A 26900-nucleotide genomic window follows, 5' to 3' on the forward strand; every position below is an offset into this window, starting at 1 on the left:
TTCAGTCTAAAACCTGAAACTTTACCATAGTCTTGTATAATGTCCTTCATCAGGATTATTGATTCCATTGGTTGTGATAGGGTAACAACCAGATCATCTGCAAATGCCTTTATTCTGTAATCCTCTTGCCTAATCATTATTCCTTTCAAGGTATTAGAGTCCCGTATTGTATTTAACAAGACTTCTAATGTTAGAATAAATAAAAGTGGGGACAACGGACATCCCTGTCTTGTTCCTTTTTCAATTTTAAACTCTGTTGTCAAACTTCCATTAATGATGATCTGTGCCTTTTGCTCTTGGTAAATTGCTGAAATCGCCTGTATAAACTGATCCCCAAAATCCATCCTTTTTAAAGTCTTTAGTAGAAAATTCCAATCCACTCTATCAAAGGCCTTCTCTGCATCCAAAAAGACCAGCACTGCAGGAATCTTTTTATTCTTCTCAAGATATTCCAATAAATCTATTACTTGCCTTACATTGTCCTTCATGTGTCTGCCCTCGATAAATCCCGCTTGGTCCTCATGAATCACCTTTTGGATTACTGGCATCAACCTGTTGGCTAATACTTTCGCATAGATTTTATAATCTGTATTCAAAAGAGATATTGGTCTATAATTCTCTGGTTTTTTAGGACCGACTTGTTCTTTTGGTATCAAAGATATGTAAGCTGTTGTCCATGATGGGGGTATTTTACCCCCTTGTTGAATATTGCAAAATAAATCTCTAAGTTGTTCCACCATTTCAGCTTGCAAGGTTTTGTAATACACTGCAGTTAAACCATCCGTACCAGGAGCTTTGGCTGTTTTTAACTGTTTAATTGCTACTATTATCTCCTCCTCTGTTATAGGATAATTCATTCTTTCCTTTTGTTGATCAGTAATTTTTGTAACTCTTTTATCGTTTAAGTATTTTTCTATAAGTCCGTTCTGCACCTCCTCCTTGGCATATAATTTGGTATAATAGTCCACAAAAGCTTCCTTAATTAATTTTTGTTGAAAAATTTCTTTCCCTCCAATATCAATACTATCTATAATCCGTATACTTTGTTTTTTCCTCAATGTGTAAGCCAACCATCTGCCCGGTTTATTAGCGTTACAAAATGTATTATGCTTCGCATATTGTAAGTTTGTTGCAACTTGTTCCGCCATAAGCATTTGAAATTGGTCTTTCAAAAGTTTTATAGCACTGCTTATTCTTTCGTCTGTTGGATTTTTAATAAGTAACTGTTCTTTATTCTTTATTTCTATTTCCAATTCAGATCTTTTCTTTTGTCGAAACAGTCTATGTTTAGAGTTCATGTAAATAAGTACCCCTCTCATATAAGCTTTACTTGCGTCCCAGACAATTTCAATTGGGGTACCTTTATTCAGATTTATTTCAAAAAATTCTTTCAAATGCTTTTTAAGTTCTGTTGTATTTTTTTCATATCTAAACAAGTTCTCATTTAATCTCCAGGAACGTCTCTCAACCTTATCCATCTCAATTTCTATCCATACTGGGCTATGGTCAGTCAAAGTTCTTGGAAAAATCTTTGTTCTTTTTGTCTTAACAAGTAAATCATCTGACAACAAGATAAAGTCAATCCTAGAGAAGGATCTGTGTCTATCAGAAAAGAAAGTGTAGTCCAGTTCTTTTGGATTATGTATTCTCCAAACATCTTTTAGTTCCATATCTTCTTTCATATCAAAAAAAGTCTGTGGTAATCTGATTCTAGACTTTGCCAAACTCTTTTTATCTAATTTAGAATCAATTACTCCATTCCAGTCTCCCATAATTAAAATAGATCTATAATCCCATTGCAGTATTTTAGTGTGTAACATCTTGTAAAAATAGTCCTGTTGTTGATTGGGAGCATAAATTCCAATCAAAAGAATTTGGCCCTTTGTCATAAGCAATTCAATTGCTACGAACCTACCATCTTCATCTGTTTCTATAACTTTAGCTGTTAATTTTTTATTTACATAAATAACCACACCATTCTTTTTTTGCGAAGTTGAGGATATAAAATGTGTTCCTAGTTTGGAGTTTATCAAATATTTTTGATCTTGAGTTGTGATATGCGTTTCTTGTAAACAAATTATATCATTATTAAATTGTTTCAAATATGTAAATAATTTCTTCCTTTTCTGTGCTGAATTCAACCCATTAACATTCCAAGATAAACACTTAAAAGTCATCAGCCTCTTTTCGGAGCATGGAGCAAAATACTTGAAGGTCATCCGAAAGCTTCGATTTCGCTCCTCCCATAGCTCCAATCTCTTGTGCAGTACTCTTAACTGCCTCCTTGTCTTGTCTTTCCTGTTGTTGTTGTTGCTTTTGTTTAAGTAACTTAGATTGAGCTCTGGTTATACGTTGATCCTTAAATTCAGTCATCCGAACCGCGTCCAAAATTGGGGAAGATTCCAGCAAGGGCTCATCCAGAAAACCTCCTTCTGCACTTTGCACTCCTTCTAATTCCTGCTTGGACTGTTCTTGCAATTCTCGTTGAGGTTGCTTCTCTTCACTCTCTTTAATCTCCAAAACTGTAGATGTACGTGGAGATGGTGTTCTTTCCTTAAGAATAGTAGTATAAAAGTGTTGTGCCTTCTCCACGGTATTCAAACGGTATCTTTCTCCCTTGTATCTGAAAATTATCCCTACTGGTGCGTCCCACCGGAAGGGTATCTGTAAATTTTGCAATTCCTTAACAAGAAAGCCAAATTCTTTTCTAGCTTTCAACATTTTAGGAGGCAATTCTTTATAAATTCCAATTTGTGAGCCCCCCACTTGGACAGAAGTGTAAAAAGATTTTTGCAGGATATCATTTCTTATTTCTCTTTCTGTAAAATATATGACCACATCTCTAGGTAGTTGTCTTTGTCTGGCCACCCAAGAGTTCACTCTGTAAATTTTGTCTATTTTATGAAAAACCACATCAGGATTAACTTGTAGAATCTTGGCCAGGGCCTCAGAACAAACTTGTCTCAAATCCTGTCTTTCCTCCTCTCGAATTCCCCGAAGCCGTATAGCGAACTCCATTGCCCTGAATTGTATCATAACAATCTCGTCTTCAACTCTCTGCATTTTATTGTCAACATCAGCAATTTTATAATCATTGTCTTTCATCTTAACATTAACTTCTGATTTAAGTTCTTCAACTTTAAAATCAACTTTCCCAATAAATTCTGCCAGGCCAGATGCCACTTCTGATATTTTTTTGGTCACCTTGTTTTGATTCTGTTTCACCATATCTTTAACTTCATTAATTTCCTGCATAAATTCTTGGTGTGATTTTTGAAGTTTGTCATCTATCCCCTGATGTGATTTTTGAAGTTTGTCATCTATCTCCTGTTGAGATTTTTGAAATTTATCATCCAAAGTTTTAGAAATAAATTCTTTTAAATCTCCCATATCAAATTCTTTTTTCTGAGTCTGTAACTGTTGAGCAGGAGGAAGTTGCGTTTCATGTTTGTGTATGGGGGATCCCCCCCCTATTGCCTTCCCTTCCTGCTTCTTTGAAGCCATCCTGCCACGTGATCTAGTTTTTGTAAAAAGGGAAGTTCCTTTTCCTTTCCCTCCTGCACAAAGACTTCTAAAAAAGTCCCCCAGATTTGATCAAATAGAAGTTAAAATAAAGCAAAGTCAAATATTGAAAGGGAGAAATTTTCCAATTGTTTCTCTTATCACAAGCAAGGCAACTTTGTAGCAACTTGGAAACTTTGTAACAGAGCAGAATAACTTCACCAATCCACACTCGCTGGCTCGTTAACTCTGAAGTTAAGCGCCATGTTTTTTCAAAGCACTTTCACTCAATCGCATTTTCTCAAATTGAAAAATCAACAAAGCGCTGATACTTGCGTTTCCAAGTTTCAGGATTCAGGTAGTTTCGTTGTTAATTAAAGCTGGTTCTTTCACTTTAAGTTTCCTGCAGCCGGCTTGTTCTGCAAAGGCAGAAACGTCCCACGTCGCCCGGAGTTACAGCAGGTTGGAAGGGAGCCACGCCTGTTCTCTCCCCAGAAAACTTCCCTGGGGGGCTACAGGGGCTCGACCTGTGCCCTGCGATCTCTCCTTCTTCAATCCTAGGGATTTAGAAGTTTTCAAGCCACTTCTTCGTCTCGAAGCGGCTCTACAGGCGGCGGGGCTGGCGGAGCTTCAAAAGGCACCGCCGTCGCCGAAGACCGCTACACATGTTGATAGCTGCAAAAATTTGTCCAGAAATGGAAAGAAGCATCAACTCCCACAATGGAAGAATGGATTGAAATGAAAATAGAGAAGTTGACTATGCTAATTAGGGACAAGAATAAAAATAGTTTTGTTGTAACTTGGAAACTACTTTTGGACTTTCTGTGTGAAAGAGAAAAAAATAAAATTTTGTATTTGGGTTTTGACAATTAAGGGGGTTATTGCTATAGAAATGGCTAATAGTTACTATTTGGTATAACTAAAAAGCTGATATTATAACTTCATTATGAATCTTTCTTCACTAGAAAAGTCACTGCTTTTTGTTTTTTATCTCCTCCCCTTATTCTATCCCCTCCATCTCCTTTGCTTTCCCTTTTTTCCATTGTCTTTATTTTTATTTGTATTTTATACTAAGAATTTTTTTTAGTAAATAGATATTTCAAAAAATGCCCCTATATGTGTTATTATTAATCCAAAATTTTATATTGTGAAACATCATGTGGCAGAGGCACTAATATATTAAATATAACTACTAATAAAATTTCATTAATAATATTATTTTCATTGTATTATTGATAGTTTTTATAGTTATTATAGTTATTATTAAGATAATAAATTATTATAATTATTAACAGTACAAAAATTTTATTGGGTGAATTGATCCTGATAATAGTGAAGTTCCTGAAAAACCTATCACCCTGTTTCTGAAAAATATGGCTTTCCACATGATTCAGAGTTACAATAAAACCTTAGTGACTATTGTGTGCAGCCCATGTTCTAATTATATTATTAGAATTTTATCTTGCTTTTTTAATACTTATATTTCAAGGTGGCAAACATATCTAATCCTGCCTCCTCCATGAGAGCATGACTTGCCCGAATTCACACTACCGATTTTCTTGTCTACGGAAGGCCTAGAACAGTGATGGCTAACCTTTTTGCCATCGTGTGCCAGGAAAGGAGGGCGGTGTGTGTGTGTCACGTGCGTATGTGCCCACACCCATAATTCTATGCGCCCCGCCCCCGTGCATGCGTGCATGACCCCCCCGCTCCTGGCACATGATGGCCCGGTAGGCCCGTTTTTCTCTCTCACCTGGCTCCAGAGCCTCTCTAGGAGTCTGGGGAGGGCAAAAACGGCCTCCCCCCGCCCCGACACCGAAAAGGGCCCATTTGCCAACTTCCAGTTCCACCTTTTTGGTCTCCAAAGGGTCTCCGGGGGGGGAAGGCCGTTTTCACTCTCCCCAGACTCCTAGAAAGGCTCTGGAGGCTGGGGACAGCAAAAAAACAGGCCTTCTGGTCCCACCGGAAGTTGGCAAATGGGCCGTTTCTGGCCTCTGGAGGGGTGGGGAAGGCCATTTTCACCCTCCTCAGACTCCTAGAAAGGCTCTGGAGCCAGGGGAGAGAGAAAAACGGGCCTTCCCCACCACCCCCTAAGGTCCTCTGGAGGCAGGAAACAACCTATTTCCCTACTTCTGGTGGGCCCAGAAGGCCCAAAAATCAGCTGGCCAGCGCACGCATGCCCACTGAAATAGGTGACATAGGTTCGCCATCACGGGCCTAGAACATCTGTGATAAAAAGAATGGGCATCTATTTTATAGAAAAATGCTTGATGGGATTTCTGTTGTGGAATTCTAAGCATTGAAATTTTATTAAAATCATGAACAAATGCAAACTTTTTTTATGAATGTACAAAAACAAAATAATTGATTGCCATCAAAATTATGTTTCTTCTTTTCTAATGTTAAAGGGGAAGGACTGTTAAAGTCTGACAGAGGAAAAGTGATTCAAGCAGATGGCAGTTGCTGTTGTTAAGCAAATCCTGCATGGTCATTAACTGCAATGAAGTCAAAACAATTTTAAGGCATTACCTGGAAATGGTACAAAGGCATGTCTCATGCTAACAGAAAATAGTATTTTCTTCCTGTTTGATATTTCTTCAGTTAGAATCTTAGGTCCGCATGGTAACACAGAATGTTTTCCACATCTATAAAATATGTTTTAAATTAAAGCGTGGCTTATTATTTATTTCTATCTGATTCAACAAGTAAATTAATATGTGTGGTGAATAAATGCAAAACATACTCGCTGATTACTGTCATTAACATTCAAATCAGCAGTGGCAAATCTTTTCAGTTTGTCTTCTCTGGGAGCCACAGCCCTATGGAGCATATTGCATCATTTCTCTGGATGGATGAAATAGAAATTTTCTTTGGTTTTGAGGAGATTTAAGGGATCAAATAAGTGCCCCTCCAAATTTACAGGGATTTTTAAAGGAACTATAAATGGCTTTCCTCAAACTCTGATTTTCAGGGGGGAGGGGAGCATCCAAAATAGAGGTAAGCAAATAGTACTTGCTAGCCTTCTTTCTTGGCTCATGAAGTCACAACCTTAGCTGGAGGATAAGGAGCTCAGAGCTCTTTTCATGAAGTTTTCCTTCCCAGAGGCTCTTATCTACTGGGCTTCTGTCACACACTTCTTAACTGACTTCCAGTCCATTCAGATTGGTCCAGTCCATTCTGAATTTCAACCAACATTTGGTTTTTCCCTCTTCTGTATCCCTAGTGATTAAACTGGTGAAAAGGCAGTCAAGAACATCTACTCTCAGGCTCTTCACACTACCAGCATTTTCAGATTTCTGGTTCTCACTACCACTGCTGCTCTAGATCTTCTTTTCTAGATTACAGAAACCATCTTATATTAGTCAATCAAATCAATCCATCTTTTAGTCTAAGGGTTACTGGTCTTAAAAGTGGAAATATTTCTACATCTTTTGATTTTCAACTGTTCATCAATATACCTTCTCACAATACTAATTCTAGCTGTTTTCAGCTCCTTTAGACAAATTGCTATCTCAGATGTATTTCTGGGTGAGGTTCTAATAAAAAGGTGAGATATAAGTGTAGTAAGCACAATCAATAAATGAAAGCAGAATGTGTTTCTAATATCATAGTAAGTCTGATAGCTCATGTCTTTTCAGAAATGTGACCCCCAAAATCTAAGAACTGAAATTAAAATTTCAAGTAGAAATAATGTACTTTATTTTTACCTGCTTCTTAAAATACGGTGTTGTTTTTGAAAAGGTGGGCTCTCTTCAACCATTGTTGGCATTTCAATCTCGAAATCTTTAGGTACATTCTGTATATTGGGTTCTCTGAAGCTTATGCGACCTACAAACATAGAGCAAAGATAACTGTAGGCTTGGAAGATGAAAGATGGTGTCATGGTTGTGTCAGACATAGAAACATAAAAAAGTGAGTTTGTGATGGAAATATGGATTGCAGGCTTACATTGTGCAAGGAGATTTCATTAAAACTTTTGATGGTAAGAGGTGATAGATTTTGTATTTTAAAACTTTTATATGCTTATTTTTAGAGACTGTTCAACATTTTATGCATTTTCAAACATTTCTTGCCTCAAAATTACTGGAAACCATGCTATCAGTCTTCAGCAACTAAAGTTGGGGTGTGGGTGCACAGTCCATGGATAATTGTTAAATTTGCTAAGATAATAACTTGCTACCTGTAGCACTTTGAAATTGAGAAACAGGATAGATCCTTTCCATTCCTAAGACAGGGTTGAAAAGTTTCTCCCTCTGTAGCGGAAATATCACTTTGGTTATTGCATTAGTGATCTTTCTCCATTCTAAAATCAGGCCAGGTAAAGGATGCAATTTCTTCAATTTTTCTAAAACATCCTATAGAAATAAATAATAAGTTAAACCAATTAAATGTGTTTCTGTTTACAAGATTATTTGAAAATTTCACTACCATTTACTTGGGACAATCATTAGAATACTATTTTTCTAAATTACTGCATAACTTGAGGAAATACATATTCTTTCTTTGTACTGAATATACCTACCAGTCAAGATTGAAGGTTTGTCATTTTATTTATTGCTAAGTAATAAAAATGCCTTTTCTTAATTAGCAAATATTAAAATAAATTATACTTTTCTCTCATGGAGGATCAATCCCCTTTGCAGAATGCTTTGACACTCTGTCAGTCTGTTCACTGAGGGAATTTTCAATATATTCTACAAATATAATAAATCTTTTCCGTATTATATGTGTCTCCCTTTTGCAAGCCAAGTATAGGAAATACCAACGGAACTGGCAATTCTCTTAGTAGTTATGTGAAATGCTTACTGAAAAGAAAAAAAAATATTTAATGTAACAGGAACAGTTAAATTAAACTTGGGGATAATGATAGGAAAGTGCGAAAAGCATTGATGATTGAGAATATTTACATGTAAGACACCTGAATTTTATTTGTTTATTTATAAATCAAGCACTTTGTAAACAAACAAACAAACAAACAAACAAACAATGAATGAATGAATGAATGAATGAACCTTATTGGCCGCCCATTTTACCATAGGGTAACTTTGGGAGGCTTATAGTCACATAAAATCTAGAACATGAAAAGTTAAAAACAAATATTAAAACCAAAAACACATGGGGGAGGGCAGGGGCAGAGTTGGGATCTGTTTACTCAATCAACCACCTCCATCATGCTAATCCCCCACTGGGGCCCCAAGCCAAATGGCAGAGCCAAGTCATTACGAAAAGCTAGGAGGATATTACTGTAATCCACTAGAATTTAAATAGGCAATTGGATTGCTTATGGAATTCAGCTCTGAAAGACTGTTCTTCTGCTAAGAAATAGAATTCCTCCACATGATTTTGAAGAAACTTATCTTGCAAGAATTCTGGCCGATGAATGATAATGTAAGTTAGAAATTATTAACAAAGCAGAAATATAGTTCCTCTTTTGGGGTAAAATGGTCATTCCACAAAGTTAAATCAAATAAAAATTATACCTTTGTTGTACTGAACTGTTTACTTAGCCTGGCCCGATTCTTATTTGTTGTTGCTTTTCTAGTACAACCCAACACTTTCTTGCCTCTTTGCATTTTTAGTTCTCCATCTGATGGCAACTTCTGCTCCAGAAATAATACCTGAAAGAGAACACAGCATAATGCAATTGCATGGGTTGGCTTAAGAAGAAATTTTTAAATTCTTTTAATTAGTTTATGATTTTTTTAACTTTCGGGCCAAAATTTATATATATTTTTAAATGTTTTAATATTTGTATTCTATGTTTTTTATCTTGGCTGTACACTGCCCTGAGTCCTCAGGGAGAAGGGCGGTATATAAATTGGAAATTAAATTAAATTAAATTAAATTTATCCTCCAGTTTTAATTTCCTCTTTAAGAACTTCTGAGTAGACTAGATGGTTTTCTGCTCTGTCCAAAGTCATCCAGGAAAGTGTGCTCTTGAACACTAAAAACTCTTCTTAGTCCTAGTCCAACACTTCACCAGCTATTTAAACACTTTCAGGTTTAAATAGATTATCATCACTGAAATGCAAAGAGATATATAGTACAGAAAATAATGATGAGTTGCTTTCTTAACTTTTACTAAAAGTTCTATTTATGCATTATTGTAAATCTGTTTTAGTTCTACAATACACAATGCTAAAACAGGCTAAAATGAATCTCTTTACTTTAGGTTAGCTTTGGGAAAGGGTCCATGTAAGCTTCCCACATGTTAAGATCATGCCATCAAAAATGGCTGAATTTCAGCAGTAAGATTTTAGACTACTTTGGCACAACAATAAGTACTTCTGTAAAAGACTGGAAACTGAATAGCTCAGATAGCAAAAAGCATTTTGGAAAGACTCTGGCATCAGACCAAAATTATGGCTGGGTTAAGATACAAAATAAAATGAAAATTAGCTGGTGATGGCACGCGTGCCCACAGAGAGGACTCTATGTGCCACCTCTGGCATGCGTGCCATAGGTTCGCCACCACGGATATTGTCTATGGAATGAATTAATGGGCACAAAGAATGGGCACTTACCAACAATAGTCAATAAATTTGGGGTCAAGAAATTAAGCTTATAATTATAAGAAATTAAAAGCTATTAGAAGCATTCCATGAAGTGTTTTATTAAAAAGTTGTCACAAACTGTGATTTCAGGCAATATTTATTCTACTTTAGATACTGCAAGATTGACAGAAAAATGTGAGCAAACATTTAAAAAATAATTTTAAAACTAACATTGAGAAAACATTTTTTTCAAAAGCAGTTAGAATTTTACTGGTTGAACAGAGGCAACAAACTTCTTTCTATCAAAATTTCATTGATGATGTCTGGATCAAAACATAATTTGTTCATGTAAGTTCATCACAATACCTCAGCAATATCATCAGGACAGGTCAAGGAGAAACTGTGACCTGCCAGCTGGTATATCCGATTCTCAATCTCATTCAATTTTGCTTCCATAACATGTTTCTGGGCCTCAGATTCTACTGTGCTAAAACCTATTCCATTGAGCTCCAGCAAGGCCAAGCAATACTGATTCGGCATCTCCACTGTATGAAAAATACCTATAATAATGACAAAAGAAGCAAAACACAATTTTAGTTACATTCTGCAAAATATATATTAGCATTTTAGAACATTTAAATGAAAGCTGCTACTTGCTTCTATTTTTGTCCTGCCCCTTCATCACCCATCAACCCCTCAATCATGTATTCTGCAGATCATGCGTACAATGCAGAATGAACTTATGTTCCAAAGAATGGAATGTTAACACATTATTACAATCTCAAAAAAAAAGTAATCAGGAAATAAATTAGAAAGTTTGTTGTTGTTAGTTGAGAAGTTGTGTCTGACCCATCGCAACCCAATGGACAACGTTCCTCCAGGCCATCCTGTCCTCTACCATCCTCTGGAGTCCATTTAAGCTCACGCCTACTGCTTCAGTGACTCCATCCAGCCACCTCATTCTCTGCTGTCCCATTCTTCTTTTGCCCTCAATCTTTCCCAGCATTAGGCTCTTCTCCAGTGAGTCCTTCCTTCTTATTAAGTGGCCAAAGTATTTGAGTTTCATCTTCAGGCTCTGGCCTTCTAAAGAGCAGCCAGGGTTGATCTCCTCTACGACTGACCGGTTTGATCGCCTTGCAGTCCAAGGGACTCTCAGGAGTCTTCTCCAGCACCATAGTTCAAAGGCCTCAATTCTTTGGTGCTCAGCCTTTCTTATGGTCCAAAAAACTAGAAAGTTAAAAGCTAATTAATAAATAACAAGGTCTAAATCTACACTGACCATAAAGAACAATTGGCTTTAACTGCTGTCACTCAATTCATTTTTTTTCATTTTCTGTTGATGCTTATAGTGTTCTGATGCTTCAAAATCAGACACATGATTGTCTGAAACCTTTACGATAGCAAAATATAACATTGTGACACAACAGTCTACAATATTTACATGTATTATTTTGAAGCTCAGGATGAATTTTAATCATTTAATGTTTTTCGTTAAATGATAGTGTCAATCTATAGCCTTTTTACCTTGCAAGTTATCCTTATGCAGTATAATATGGAGTTTTTCTATGATATGAAAGACAAGAACAGCCTCTACAGATGCCCTGTAGCGTCCAGACTGATCCGTACTGGCACTGAGACCAAGGCTCTGATTTCCGTGACCTGCTCCAATTTTGTCTAGCAAGAATAAGTCCTGAGGAAGGAAATTGGCAACCATATTGTGAAAGGAATCTTCTTTTGATCCAGGGTCCATTAACCAGCATGCTACCTAGAGTAAGAAAAGAATGTTCAGTATTCACAAGATAATATGGAAAAAGCACATTTCTCACAAAAATGCAACATAGACAAGACTTGCAAAAATGCAAATATGTTGTTGACATATCTATATCCCACTTCAGAAGTCAGATTTATAGGATTACTGGTTCCCAGAATTCAATAGTAGAAGCATGAGTTCCAATGGTCACTCTGTTTTACAGATCTTTACATTTAGCAGCTATTCTGTGCTAATACCATAGACCATAGTCTTTGTCTTTTAAACATTTATTCATGTGTTAATATTTTAATGAGGGTGCCAATATGAATGGCTGTATTGCTGGTGCCTGATAATTGTGTGAAGTGCCTTAATAGTATCTGAACATCGTAGTGCAAAGCTAGGTTTGTGTAGTGGGGAAGTAGGTGGATATATTCTGGTTATGATATTTTGAAGGAGGTACAACGCAAGGCACAAAGCTGTTACGGGTGAAGAAAAAATGACAGTTTAGTGCCAATCTCCACCTCCAACCTAGTAGCCTCACACCTACATCCTGTGGTGGGCTTATGTGGTAAACACCAAATCTGTTTCCAATAAGACCATGTAAGTCCATGACCTGTTGGAGATGAACATGAAGAATGGACATGCATTATTATGACCTAGATGGATGAGGGACGGCTATCCCGTCTCAAGAGACTTGCTTCCTGTGATGCAGATCCATCCTAATTCTCAAAGCCAGGGCTGGGGAAGCAGCGGTATGTACTGACTCTTGCCTGTGAGAAAGGGTTCTGGTTCTGAGGGGGTAGGGCATGAATGTCTTTATATCAGGCCATGTAGATATGTTTGGAGTGCTCTTGATGTACTGGCTGTTCTGCTGGATCACTATACAAGCTAACTGGCTTTATCTCAAGACTAGTGTTGGAGTATCAGCCTGTTCATATTAATGATTTCAAAATCCAGATCTTTGTAAGTGGCAAGGGAATTCATGGCTTTCAGAGAGATTGACCCAAGTACTCCTGAGTCTGACATGTGTAGGCAGTCAATGCTTGACCTCTAACCCTTGGAGTACTTATGAATCACCTGGACATGGACATTTCTCTTAGCTTATTACTGCGGACAAATCATTCTCAGATCCAGATGATATTAACTTCCACTTGTGATTTCTAAACATAATGGTCAAGGTATTCTACATTAAGCACTTGATGGATCTTCATGGCTTCTTGCAGACGCTTGGAGATTTTTCCAGCAATATTGCAGGTAGTTTGGCTGAGTGCCTGACTAGCTACTGGCAATGAGAGGTAAATCAGGTACTGGGCATTACTGCTCCTGAATGGCCTCTCTGTGGTTAACTTTGGATGGTTCCCTGATTCACAAAAAAACTCTGGAAGATGAAGCAACTGAAGAAACACTTAGAGCACAGTGAAGGCAAAGGAAAAATGAATCTGAGTGGACATGGGCACAAGCTCATACCTACACTGTGATGATCACAAAGATGAGACATCATTACTTTGTGTCCTGTATGGTGAGCTGTCGAAATCATTCCTGGGGAATAGGCAGCAGTCAGGTTCCCTGCCTGGCTGCTTTGATCATTTTGCACAACCATTTGCTGTTAAAAGCAACCACACTTCCTACAAGCTTTAAGATTGTAATTGCATTGGTTGTTTTGGAGACAGCATTGGTTGCTTTTGTTGATGACATTTGTCAACCCTAGATAAGAGGGTGCTTTTCCAAATCTTTTTAACATTTCTTGGCAGCCTTTGGTACCAATGATCACAGTAAACCTTTTGGGTTATCTGCAAGTGTTGGGAATTGGAAGCACTATTTTATGATAGTTTAATCTTCCTTAGTGAGTGGTTCAGTCAATGGCATTATTGAAGAAATGATTGATCCAGTGAATGCTTGTGGACTGCCACAAAGATTCTTTTCCACCTGTTTTTTAATGTGCATATGAAGTTGTTAACAGAAGTCATCTGTCAGTTTAGGATATAGTTCTATTATGGGAACGTGCATGTCAACCTCTTCACTATGTTCCTCTGATAATAGCAATAGCACTTAGACTTAATGCCACTTCCCAGTGCTTTACAGTCCTCTCTAAGCGGCTTAGAGTCGGCATATTGCCCCCAACAACAATCTGGGTCCTCATTTTACCGACCTTGGAAGGATGGATGGCTGAGTCAACCTTGAGCTACTGAGAATCAAACTGCCAAACTGCTGGCAGCAGGCAATCAGCAGAAGTCGCTTGCAGTACTGCATTCTAATCACTGCACCACCAAGGCTTTAATGATAATCTTTCTTCCATCTAAGAGAAGCTCTATGAACTTGTGGTTGTCCAAGTCATCTTGGAAGTGCATGCTTGAACTTGCACTGATTCTTATATGTAGTTATAAGAACTAGATGGAATCTTGACAAAGAACCTAAACTTGCAACAATTAGGATAAGAAAACTCCTTCCTCCCCACAACATCTTCCTTCTCAGGTTATGCTTTCCCTTCCCCATCTTTAGTTTATTTAGTGCCATTATAGAAATAAAAGAATTATAAGAAATGAAGTTAGCAAACCTTTGGGTCCTCAAAACATCCTGCCAATGAGATGCCACAGGCCTTCAGGAGAATCTTGTAGTGCTGAATAAAATCGTACACAACAAGTGAAAATGCTCTCTCAGACTCTTGCAGACATAGCTTAAGATGTTGTAATCTTTCTGCTACAGATAGGTTTTGATCCAATGGAGGCTGTGCCAAACTGGGACTTACTTCTAAAGAGACAAGAAATGCATACATTAAAGACAAGAGAGGGGAAGAAACCATGACAGCATGTGTTTGTATATAAATGTGCTTTGTTATACAAGAGAAGAAATCTTCCTTGCCTCTTTGTATTGCAAACTGTAATGAAAGAATTTCTCTTTCTCTTTCATTTCTACATATACTTTTCTTTTTGTCACCTGACTCAGAACTGCCTCACAAAGATATTTTCCTCTTGTTGTTTAGGGTCCATGCTGGGCTTTTTGGCCCAGGTAAACCATTTCCTAATTACTTTTTAAAAACTGCATAATTTGCAGGCATTCTATAAAAAAAATTGTTCCATGTAAATTAAAAACAAACAAAACCCAAGTTCTTTCTAACAAAAGCTACTAACTTTAACTTAATTCATTAATATGAAGTTACTACAGTACTACATGCATATACTACATTTATTGCATCCTTGGAAGTATACAATAAATACATTCTTACCAATCTGGCTTTGAGGGTTCTGCTGCAATGAGATGTAGTAAGCATCCTTTCTACCCCAGCACACAGCTAAGCCAACTACCAGCAAGTCTTCGCAGGCATGAACAGGAAATCCATCATTCTCACAGAGAATTTTCTGAGATGTACTTCCTACAGAGCAATCATAGACATACAGAAACAGCCTACAATAATTTTAAAGTTTCAATCAGCCATATAGAAAACAGTCTTTCTATTTTGATATTGTTTAACCTTTTAAATCTATAGATCAGCGGTGTCAAACTCAATTTCATTGAGGACCGCATCAGGGTTGTATTTGACCTCAGGGGGCTGGGGTGGGTGTGGCCAGCTCAACGTTACTCGCGTTGGGGGCGCCTCTGGTGGCCCGAGCACTCTACCAGCAAAAATGGGCTCCAGAGCTCCATTTTCGGCTGCAACAGCCTCCTGCAACCTTCTGCCAGCAAAAACGGAGCTCCATTTTTGGTGGCAGAGGCACTGTGGGCTGGTCCTTCACTGTTTTCAGGAGGCCCCGTAGGCCAGACCTAAAGCACCCCGCAGGCCTTGAGTTTAACACCCCTGCTATAAACTATTAGGTTCTGAGCATTCTAATGTACAAAGATGAATTTCAAGAAGACCGATGGCATCAAGGAATAATGTTTTTGCCATGCTAAATACAGTGTTCACAAATATTAGGCAAATGAGTATTTTGACCATATCACCATTTTTATGCATATTTTCCACCTCCAAGCTGTATTAAAATTGAATGCTTAATGGATATAAGCATACTGTATCAGGAGATGTGTATTTGTGTAATGAGGGAGAGTGCGGCCTAAGGATATCAACACTCTATATCAAGGTGTGCATAATTATTAGGCAGCGTCTCCCTCAGGCAAAGTGGGCTAAAAAAAGAGATTTAACTGACTCTGAAAAGTAAAAAATTGTAAGAAGTCTTTCAGAGGGATGCAGCATTCTTGAAATTGCTACGATATTGGGGTGTGATCACAGAAACATCAAACATTTTGATGCAAATAGTCAACAGGGTCACAAGAAACATGTTGAGAAAAAAAGACACACATTAACTGCCAAAGATTTGGAAATAATCAAATGTGAAGCTACCAGGAACCATTATCCTCCAGTGCTGTCATATTCCAGAACTGCAACCAACCTGGAGTGCCCAGAAGTACTCAGTGCTCAGAGACATGGCCAAGGTAAGGAAGGAGGAAACCCAACCACCACTGAACATAAGTTGAAACGGCAAGACTGGACCAAGAAATATCTGAAGACAGATTTTTCAAAGGTTTTATGGTCTGATGAGATGAGATGAGATGAGATGAGATGAGATGAGAGTGACTCTTGATGGACCAGATGGATGGGCCTGTGGCTGGACCAGTAATGGGCACAGAGCTCCATTTCGACTCAGATGCCAGGTAGGTGGAGGTGGGATACTGGTATGGGCTGGTATTATTAAAGATGAGCTAGTTGGACCTTTTCGGGTTGAAGATGGACTCAAAATCAACCTCCAAACCAGTTTTTTAGAAGACGCTTTCTTCAAGCAGTGGTACAGGAAAAAGTCTGCATCTTTCAAGAAGACCATGATCGAAGTTCTGCTTTATTGGCTAGCCAGTAAAGGCCTTAAAGATGACAGAATAATGACATGGCCCTCTTGCTCACCTGACCTAAACCCCATTGAGAACTTGTGGGTCCTTAAATGAGAGATTTATGGTGAAGGAAAACAGTAAACATCTCTGAACGGTGTCTCGGAGGCTGTGCTTGCTGCTGCACAAAAAGTTGATCGTCAACAGATCAAGAAACTGACAGATTCCATGAATGGAAGTCTTATGACTATTATTAAAAAGAAGAGTGGCTATATTGGTCGCTGATTTTTGTTTTTTAATTCATGTTTCATTTGCAGTTTTCCTTTTACACCATACATATTTTGTGGACAGTGTATTGACTGGGTCAATATCCTTTTTTAACAATGCTAACAATAATCATACAAATAAGTATGCATAATCCTAATCTTCCAACTTCAACAATACCATTCTCTCTTTATAATTCTTTATCATTTTTTCCCATTAATTCATTTAAACATAAATAACATTTCTTTGTACCATGTATTTGTTATCCCCTACTAAGTCACTAATATTTAATATTTTAAAAATTACTCATTATTTCACCATAATTTCAATATCCCAAATGTCCAGGACTACTAATAAGGCCAAATATTAACAAAATTTAATCAATCCCAGGATTACAGTATATCTCAAAGTCCACACAGTTTCTAATCCTTAAAAGTTTAAGTTCACAATATATTTTAACACACTATTAATATTAATACAATTAGATTACCTAATTCTAAACTTCCACGTTCTAACCTTAACTTATTTTTAATTATAATAAATTCTATTATTTGTTTGCATATATGTTACAATTTTCCCTATTTGTATTTTCTACTTTTTCATTTTATTAATATATTTTATCACTATCCATCATCTCTTAACCTTTTTGGAGTTCCATTATTTGTTGACTTTTTAATTAATTCATTTATTTATTTATTAGTCGCATTTTTATGCCGCCCAACTCCCGAGGGACTCTGGGCAGCTAATAACAAAGAATAAAACAATGCGAACAATATCCCATACAAAAGTTTAAAAAGAAAACATTAAAACCCATACACTCCAATTCATGGCCGGGTCTTGCAAGATCACCGTAGCGAGATCAATGGCCCCAGGCCTGCCGGAAGAGCCAGGTCTTCACCGCTTTCCAGGAGGCCAGTAGGGTGGGGGCAGTTCGGACCTCAGGGGGTAATTGGTTCCAGAGAGCCAGGGCAGCCACAGAGAAGGCCCTCCCCCGCGGGCCCGCCAGCCGACATTGTTTAGCTGACGGGACCCGGAGGAGACTGATTCTGTGGGATCTTACCGGTCGTTGGGAGCTATGTGGTAGAAGGTGGTCTCGAAGATAGCCTGGCCCTGAGCCATGTAGGGCTTTAAAGGTAATAACCAACACCTTGAATTGCACCCGGAGACAGATAGGGAGCCAGTACAGCTCACGGAGAATTGGTGTAATGTGGGTGTATCTAGGTGCACCCACAATAGCTCGCACGGCTGCATTCTGGACGAACTGTAGTATCCGAACACTTTTCAAGCGTAGCCCCATGTAGAGCGTGTTGCAATAATCCAACCATGAGGTGACAAGGGCATGAGTGACTGTGAGGAGAGCCTCGTGATCCAAGTAGGGTCGCAATTGGTGCACCAGACGAACCTGAGCAAAGGTCCTCCTAGCTACAGCCATCAAATGTTGTTCCAATCTCAGCTGTGAGTCTAGGAGGACACCAAGATTGCGAGCCCGTTCTGAGGGGGGGACTTTCTCCCCCCCCCAGAACCAAGGATGGACAATCGACATAGTCTTTAGGGGGCAATACCCAGAGCCATTCGGTCTTGTCTGGGTTAAGTCTGAACCTGCTGACTCCCATCCAGATCCTCACAGCCTCCAGGCACCGGCACATCACATCCACCATCTTTTATTTCTCTCTCTTAGAATCTTATAATTTTTTTGATATTTTTATACCCACTGAGTATTCCCTTTGAGCTGTCCTTTGTCTTTCTTCTGTATCATTTGAGCACCCATCCATAAGTCTTTTTTTTTTAAGAGATTTTTCCCCTCTGTTATATTATAAACTTTTAAGGAGTTATCTATTTGATTCCTACTTATCAATCCTTTCTCTTCATTATCTTTATCTTCTTGCATCACATTTTGATTTTTCTCTTCCACTGCTTCTTCTAATTTCTCATCTATTTTCTGAAATAATGTTCATCTTTTTCCCCAGTTGTTGAGACTTCTACACTCATTTCTTTATCTTTAGACAATCCCCTTGTCTCAGTGGTGAAATCCAATTTTTTTTACTACCAGTTCTGTGGGTGTGGTTTGGTGGGCATGGTGTGGCTTGGTGGGCGTAGCAGGGAAAGGATATAGCAAAATCTCCATTTCCACCCCACTCCAGGGGAAGGATACTACAAAATCCCCATTCCCACCTCACACTGGGACCAGCCAGAGGTGGTATTTGCCGGTTCCCCAAACTACTCAAAATTTCTGCTACCGGTTTTCCAGAACCTGTTAGAACCTGCTGGATTTTACCCCTGCCTTATCTCCTTATTGTTCTTTATAGTTTCATGCATGCTTTTGAGCATCAAAATTATTTCTTCATATACCTCTATTATCCCGATAATCCATTTTGTAACAATTTGATAAAAATTACTCAATATACCTCTATGGCTCCAATGTCTCAATATTTAAAAACTCCAACAGAGTCAATTATTAATAGGATTTAGACAATTCCATAGTTATCCAAACCCCTAAATTTATAATCTTTAAAGTTTAGTATTTTACAGCCTTTTGGTTTTCCAGTTATTTGCCTTCCCAATTGTCCAAATTTTAAACTTATTTAACTTTTCTTCTTTTCTCTTTAGCCTCGTCAAATAGCAATAATCCAAATCCAAATTAATCCACTAGGTTTCCTCCAATCTTTCAAGTCCACAAGTCACTGATTTTTTTGAACTGTCAGAAATGTTTATTTATAAATTTTGAGTTGTTTATTATTCTCTTTAAAAGATGGAAATAAACGAGTGAGATGGGCAAATTTTTGGTTTTTAGTTGCTTAATAATTCTGCACACTAATAGCCCATGAGAATTGAATTGCCAAATTGCAGGCAGCAGTCAGTCAGCAGAAGTAGCCTGCAGTACTGCACTCTAACTACTGCGGCACCGCGGCTCATAATTTGTTTTATTTGTATAATGAATACAAATGGAAGTAAAAACAAGTAGGAAGGGAAATTATGTCTGCAATTCTTTGAAATTTCAGATCTTTCCGTCTATCCTTACTCTGGATTACATTTCTGAGAAAGACAAAATGGGCTTAAAATGGAGGAGCTAGAAACATTTTTAGCAGTTGCCCAAATGTCTTTCTTTGAAAAGCACTGGGGATTTGACAGAGGCGGCAGATTTAGTTTTTTTTCTCTGTAGCCCCTGCCCTGATCAAGCCAGTTTTTGAATTCAATCTTTCTTTTGCAACTTTCAAACCAAATTTGGTTCTACTTTATTTTGCTTTTAGAGTATAATTATGTTGATTGACAGGATCCTCACATTTACATAATTTTTTGAACAGTTTAATTGGTTGAAAAGAACAGAAATTAGATTGTAATAATCGTCTTTTTTTATTAACTGATGTTAACACTGAAAAGTCCATCTCTGAAAAGTCTTTGCTAAGTAAAATAATTATAAGAGCATAGCACCAAACTATAAATTTATTGGGTGATCACCAGCAGATAAATTTATCGTAGTCACAAACTTAACTTCCATATAGTACTTACAACTCTTCCTGACCAGGTGTCATGCCATTCTTCAATTGCCCAATAATTTATTTGTCAACTTTGATTTGTTAAGAGCATTGCTGTTTTACATCTATAAATGTACATATTCAGACAGTGCTCTGAACTATTGTCTTTAGGGAGGCATTTAGCAAGATAAGGAAGATACTTGCCTGTCTTTTCCTTTGTTCAGCTTAGCCACTCAGTATCACTACACAGCTACATAGTTGAGAAACTAACACATAAAGGTCTACTGCACAATTTTTAGACTATCAGCTAAAGTAATGTGGCTAAAATTCTTTTCCAGTTTTCTAAGACTTTTCAAATGTTCTGGCTTTGGCACTATAGGGCTGACCTTATATTAGCAGTATCATTCAATTTTAAGTCCTGTGTGCTCATGCATATGTGCACAAGTGATCTGCGTCTAAACAAAACATGATACATCAAGTTTAATGCATATATAGAAATTACTGCTTTACTGCCTGAAGAACTATCAGTCTTGGTTGATGTTTCATATGAAGTACACCTCAATTATGGACAGCACCTGCCACCTTAGACATCAGTACACTCTTGCATTAGCGATAAAATTCTGTATTTATTTCCTTCCAAAATTGTAATTAGATTATCTAATTAATCTGTAATTGATTGCTTTATAAAAAATAGTTTATTAATACAAATTTGGAAATATTGATCAGCTGTACATCTCCACCCCGGACCACCCCAACGATGCCCTTGAAGTGATGTCCCGGTGCCTGGAGGCTGTGCGGATCTGGATGGGGAGGAATAGGCTCAGGCTCAACCCATCCAAGACCGAGTGGCTGTGGTTTCCGACGTCCCGATATAGTCAGTTGGTGCCATCATTGACTATTGGGGGCGAATCATTGGCCCCCACGGAGAGGGCGCGCAACTTGGGCGTCCTCCTGGATTCACGGCTGTCTTTAGAAGAGCACTTGACGGCCGTGACCGGGAGGATTTTTTATCAGGTTCGCCTGATTCGCCAGTTGCGTCCCTTTCTGGATCAGGACTCCTTACGCATGGTCACTCATGCCCTTGTCACCTCCCGCCTGGACTATTGTAACGCTCTCTACATGGGACTCCCCTTGAGGAGCACCCGGAGGCTCCAACTGGCGCAGAGTGCGGCCGCACGGGTGGTAATGGGAGCGACATGGCGCTCCCATGTAACACCCCTCCTGCGCGAGCTGCACTGACTCCTGGTGGTCTTCCGGGTGCGCTTCAAGGTTTTGGTTACCACCTTTAAAGCGCTCCATGGCTCAGGACCTGGGTACTTGCGGGACCGCCTACTACCACCAATAGCCTCCCACCAGCCGGTACACTCTCATAGAGAGGGGCTCCTCCGGGTGCCGTCGGCCAAACAATGTCGACTGGCGGCCCCCAGGGGGAGAGCCTTCTCTGTGGGGGCACCTACTATCTGGAACGAGCTCCCCCCAGAGGATCCCGGATCTGCGCACCTTCCGCCGCGCTCTAAAGACCTTTTTATTCCACCAGGCGGGCCTGGCCTAACTTTCTCCCTCTTTTTGAACAATTTTAATAATTTTAATATTTTTAATACTCAAAGTTTAAATTGTTTTAAATTGATTGGGGTTTTAATTTGTCTGGGCCAAACTATTTGATTCGATTTTATTTCTGCTTTTTAAATTTTGTATATATGTATTTTATTGTTGGCTGTTCACCGCTCTGAGTCCTTCGGGAGTAGGGCGGTATATAAATTAAATAAAAGTAAAAAGTAAAATTGATCTACAATATTGATCCACAGCAGACTACTCACCTTGCTTGAACTTTGCACCAATAGCTGATCTGTGAGACAGGGGGCTTTTTATCTTTTCACAAGCTACAGATATAGAAATTTTTGTGTGTGTTTTCCATTCTTTAATGAACGTTTGAAAGAGAGTTTTATCATTTGCCACATCAATTATTGAGAAATTATCAGCACTGCAAGATGCTGGAGGAACTTTTTCTTGAGATAAATGGAGTGAAAAATCTTCACTTATCACTGAATTATCCTCAAGATTAAGCTCAACGTGTTCTGAATTTTCTGGTTGATGTTGTAATACTTGTTCCTGTATGTGTAAATCAGATTTATCCTTCTGTAAAAACCGAATATATGGAACTTTAACTGTAGAAATTGCGTTTTTTGCTTTTGTCACAGCGGGTATTTCTATGCATTGTGAAGTAGACTCTATGACATTCAGTGGTGAAGGAGGCATTTTGTTCCCATCTATCCAAGAAACACAACTTCCATTTTTGTTCTTTTGATCAGCCTTCCTTCTCGTTACACAATTTCTGCCAAAATCTTTGTGCAAGGATAATTCACTTTGACCAGGAAAAAGGGCAGGAGTTCTTGAATCTTTAGTATTCTTAGAAAACACTAAATTCATTTTGTTTTTTGGCCCCATTTCAAATTTATCATTTGAAGGGCTTAACCCTCTGTCTAAAACTTCCTGCATTCCTGGACTCAAATCAAATAAAACATCAGATTTGTTCATTTGGTTATCATTTTCTTCTGTACAATCTTTCTGTGGAATTTCACTTACATTCTTTTCACTACTTTTTAGCCTTTTTATTGTCTTATCTGGGTTTTTAATCTTGCTGTTTTTATGAAAAGGAGGTACAACCACATGATTTAATATTTTTGCTTCATGTAGAGAACTAGTACTGGACACTATAAAATTACACCCCGTTGACAATTTTTGGTTCATAGTGTCATTTGATATAGCTTTATTCGGTCTTGTTTTCAATTCACCTGAGGCATCATATTTTAAAGCACTTTTGAATAAAGGAGGGATCGCCAGCTCCTGTGGAATTGTCTCTACGATCCTTTCACTGTTATCACCATCCTGGGAGCCATCCATGTGGTTAAAGTCTCCATTAAACAATAAACTATCACTGCTATTTAGATTTGCTTCATTTATATCCACACTGGATGGGTACTGGCTGAGAGAAAAGGAAATATTGTGTGGAAGAACAGTGAGCTGTTGTTCTATTAAGTTTGGAGTTTGATAGTCCCGTAAGAAGCTGTCCAATTGGGAATCTGAGACAGAAAAACAGTTTGTTTCTAAGCAAATTGATGTTCCTGGGTATTTCTCAGTTTGAGGCAATCCCAAATCTGATACTTTACTAAGCAATAATGCTGAATATGCTTTTCCACACTCTAGTTTATCTTTAACACATATAGCATTTGTTTCTGACATATTGGTACCATTTATACCAATGCAGTTTTTCTGTGTTAGGCTGGCTACCAGTTTTTTGTCTTTGATTTGTTGCTTATTAACAGTTTCATCTGTCATCTGTTGTTGTAATAGTCTATCTGTTTGGGTATCCAGCTGGAAGCTTTCTTCAAATTCTTTGAAGACAAGATCCAAATCAGGAGAATAACCATTCTTAGTACATTCTACATTGCTTGACAAACTGCAGGTATGAGTATTCACTTCATCTATATTTGCAACTTGTAATATCCCATTGCGATTTGTATTTGTATTTTTATCCATTCTTTGTTCAAAATGAAGTTCAATGTTAGACTTAAATCTAGTTGCAACATCATTTTTTATGCCTTCTTTCAAGCTTCTCTTCATGTCTTCAGCACTTTCTATTGCTTCCTTAGCATCCAACATCTGTTTCACATGTGAATTTATCATATCTCTGTTTAAATTCATTCGTTTCTTGGCACTAGAGTATATGTCATTTCTTCCCTCAGTTTCTTCTATTGGAGCCTTATTATCAATCTCTTCTGCTGAATTACGATCCAGCTGCCTCTTATTTTTTTGTTTAACAGACGATGTATTTTTAATTTGTGAATTGACACTTGTTTCTGATAAAGTCATGTTGTGGTTATTTTTCAGTTTCCGGTGGCCTTCTGTAACACTTTCCTTTGTGGAAAATGTATAAGACGTATCCAATAAAATTGAGGTATTGGGGTTCCATTGGACTCCCCAAACAGCTAAGTCATGCTTTAAAAGTCTTTTAGCCTCCTCCACAATCAGATGGGCTGCTTCACCTTCAGTTAAGCCCTTCATTCCAGACATCCACATAAAATGGGTATTAAGACGTTCCTTGGCAGCTTGCTCATCTTCATCTACTGCTCTGCGAGTGCTGAAGCAAGCAAAACACAAGCTAGTTTTATTAAAAAAATAACTTTCATTTTTAAATATATCTAAGGAATTCATACAGTATCTCTTTTATCTTTGACTAACACAGGAGATCTTTTTAGGCAAAGGGAACACTTGACAGAAGACAGATACCTCCCTTCAGACCACCTGTAAAAAAGGAATGAGGAAGATGGACTGATAGGCCATCTACAAGGGAAGTATCTGCAGACTTGAGGGAAAGAAATGCTAGAATAAAGCAAGAATGACATTTACAGATTGAATGAGTTTAGCAATCAAGCATGATCAGTCACATGCTTTTGACAAAGAGGGTTAATAAATGGGGCAACAACCAAATGAAAGTAAAAAAAGTTGGGAGGGAATGAATGCAGTCCTTTCAGCAGGCCCAAGAAGGTTCCACACCCATTTGCACTCAGGTGACCCTGAGGGCACAGATAATCCCCCACATGGCCTCAATGACTCTTCCATTCCTCACCACTTAAGTTAGGACCGAAGAAGCAATGCACATAAGCATATTACAGGACCTCCTCCTTTAAGAACCATTCGTTCAGCAACCATTTGAAGTTATGATGGTACTGAATGAATGGTACTGACCAGTCCTCAAAGCTGCAGCACCCCCATGGTTACATGATCAAAATGGGTGCTTGACAGCCTCCGCACATTCCCCCCCCCGTACTCCCCCCCTCCATCTCTGCCCTTTTGGCGGCCCTGCAGTTAGCTGCTTCTGCTGTCCCAACTGATCTTTGCCAGTTTTTTCCTCTCACTGCTGATAAGGATTGCCCAGTCTGGCCCTCCACAAGGCAACCGATGACTATGAGGCCTTCTGAAGCCTCAACAAGAAGGTACACATGGCCAGCAGCCGTCTAGTGAAAGACCAAACCAAGTTCAGAAGAGCAGTGAGGGCATGTAGGGCAATGAGGGGTGCACAAGGTGGTGGAATGGAGGATAGCTCAAAGGGCATAGATGAGGGAGATAGGCAGATGGGGAAGTTGCAGTGGAGGCGAGTGCGGTAGGCCAGAAGAATGAGAGCCTGGCCACAAATGGGACTACTGAAACTGCTATCACCAAGTGATGCAGTCATGTGATGTTACACCTACAACTGCATTACTCAGTGATTAAAATTCTGGTCTTAATTAGTGGAAATTAATTAGGAACTACCTGTAAACCTTTCAAGCTACCGCTCTTTATACAAGACTCAGGAACATGGAGCTGAAATGGAGTTCAGAGAGTCAGTTTGGTCTAGTGGTTAAGGCACTGGGGCAGAAATTGGAAGGCCCCCTGAGTCTGGGCCAGTCATTCATTCTCAGCCCAACTCACCTCATAGGGTTGTTGTTGTTGTGGGGAAAATAGGAGGAGGAAGGTGTGTTGGATATGTTTCCACCTTGAGTTATTTATAAAAACAATAAAGATAGGATACAAATAAATACATTAAAAGAAAATAAAAAATAGCTTATATTACTGATAATTCATGAACTACAAGGGTATAAGCTATTTTGTGATACATAAGTATCACATTGCAGTGGATAAAGAAAGAAAGTGGGAAAGCATGAGCTAAATATTGTAAATTATGACCTACTATATAGTCAGCAAGGAACAAGTCATTAACTCCAACTTTTTATAACATTTTTTATAATTTTATGTTTTTTCAGAATAGAATACCTTGGAATGATTTCATATATAAACATTTTAAACAGAAAATGGCAACATATTTGAGATGGACTAAGGTGTGGATGTTTTTGGACTTTAAAGTTAATGCTGACTTCTGGATAAATTCTTGCCATTTTCTTGGGAAGATTTCAAAAGTAGTTTGCCATTGTCTGCTTCCTAGGGTAAGGGAAGGTGACTGGCCAAGGGTCACCCAGATGCCTTTGTACCTAAGGTGGGGACTAGAACTCATGGACTCCTGATTCCAAGTCTGCCTTAGCTGCTACACTAAAGTTGTTCTCTGGATTAAGTTAACATTGAAAAAAAAGATAAAAATCAGTAACCAAAGGACTGTGGAAATAATAGTAAAATCTCTAATTAAAGTGTTCATGTATGGAATTGCTTTCTATATATATCTCATACAATCCTATCTTCTCTTCACTAAAAAGACTTACTTATTTCCCAGAAAATTGATTTTTCATTTTGTCAGTAAACCAAATTGTGCAAGTAGGAAGTGATTGTGGACAGCAATATCTTTGGATGGGATGGCAAGAAATTCCTAATTATCTGACCAAAACAGTGAAAATCAAAGTGTTAAAAATATATCAGCTAAATGGTTCCAGAATAAAAGAATAAAATGAAGAAAAATATGTTGCAAAGGGAAGCCTGTTAAGTTATTTCTTCCCTCCTTGAAGGAAGATTGCAATTATGCTGAACTTGGCAGGAAGAGGGACTTCAGCATCTTTTGTACTTTTTCCGCTTGCTGTAATCTCTCACTGATGAAGAATCCAAGAGTTTTTGAATTATACC

At 38.2% G+C, this 26900-nt stretch overlaps 1 protein-coding gene across 1 annotated transcript in view; it reads right to left on the minus strand.

The window, feature by feature from the left end:
• Positions 1 to 26900, minus strand: part of POLQ (DNA polymerase theta) — a 76081-nt gene that overhangs the window by 14240 nt on the left and 34941 nt on the right. Inside the window, exons 16-24 of the mRNA XM_070935311.1 lie at positions 22112 to 24432; positions 14969 to 15115; positions 14300 to 14493; positions 11520 to 11760; positions 10362 to 10555; positions 8982 to 9119; positions 7682 to 7856; positions 7209 to 7329; positions 6031 to 6146 (exon numbers count right to left, since the gene is read on the minus strand). Of these exons, the coding sequence (XP_070791412.1) occupies positions 6031 to 6146; positions 7209 to 7329; positions 7682 to 7856; positions 8982 to 9119; positions 10362 to 10555; positions 11520 to 11760; positions 14300 to 14493; positions 14969 to 15115; positions 22112 to 24432 (3647 nt within the window). The remainder of the gene's footprint in view (positions 1 to 6030; positions 6147 to 7208; positions 7330 to 7681; positions 7857 to 8981; positions 9120 to 10361; positions 10556 to 11519; positions 11761 to 14299; positions 14494 to 14968; positions 15116 to 22111; positions 24433 to 26900) is intronic.

The sequence above is a fragment of the Pituophis catenifer genome, unplaced genomic scaffold, assembly GCF_029215685.1.
Source record: "Pituophis catenifer annectens isolate HBS135680 unplaced genomic scaffold, rPitCat1.0.hap2 SCAF_2, whole genome shotgun sequence".
NCBI lineage: Eukaryota > Metazoa > Chordata > Lepidosauria > Squamata > Colubridae > Pituophis > Pituophis catenifer.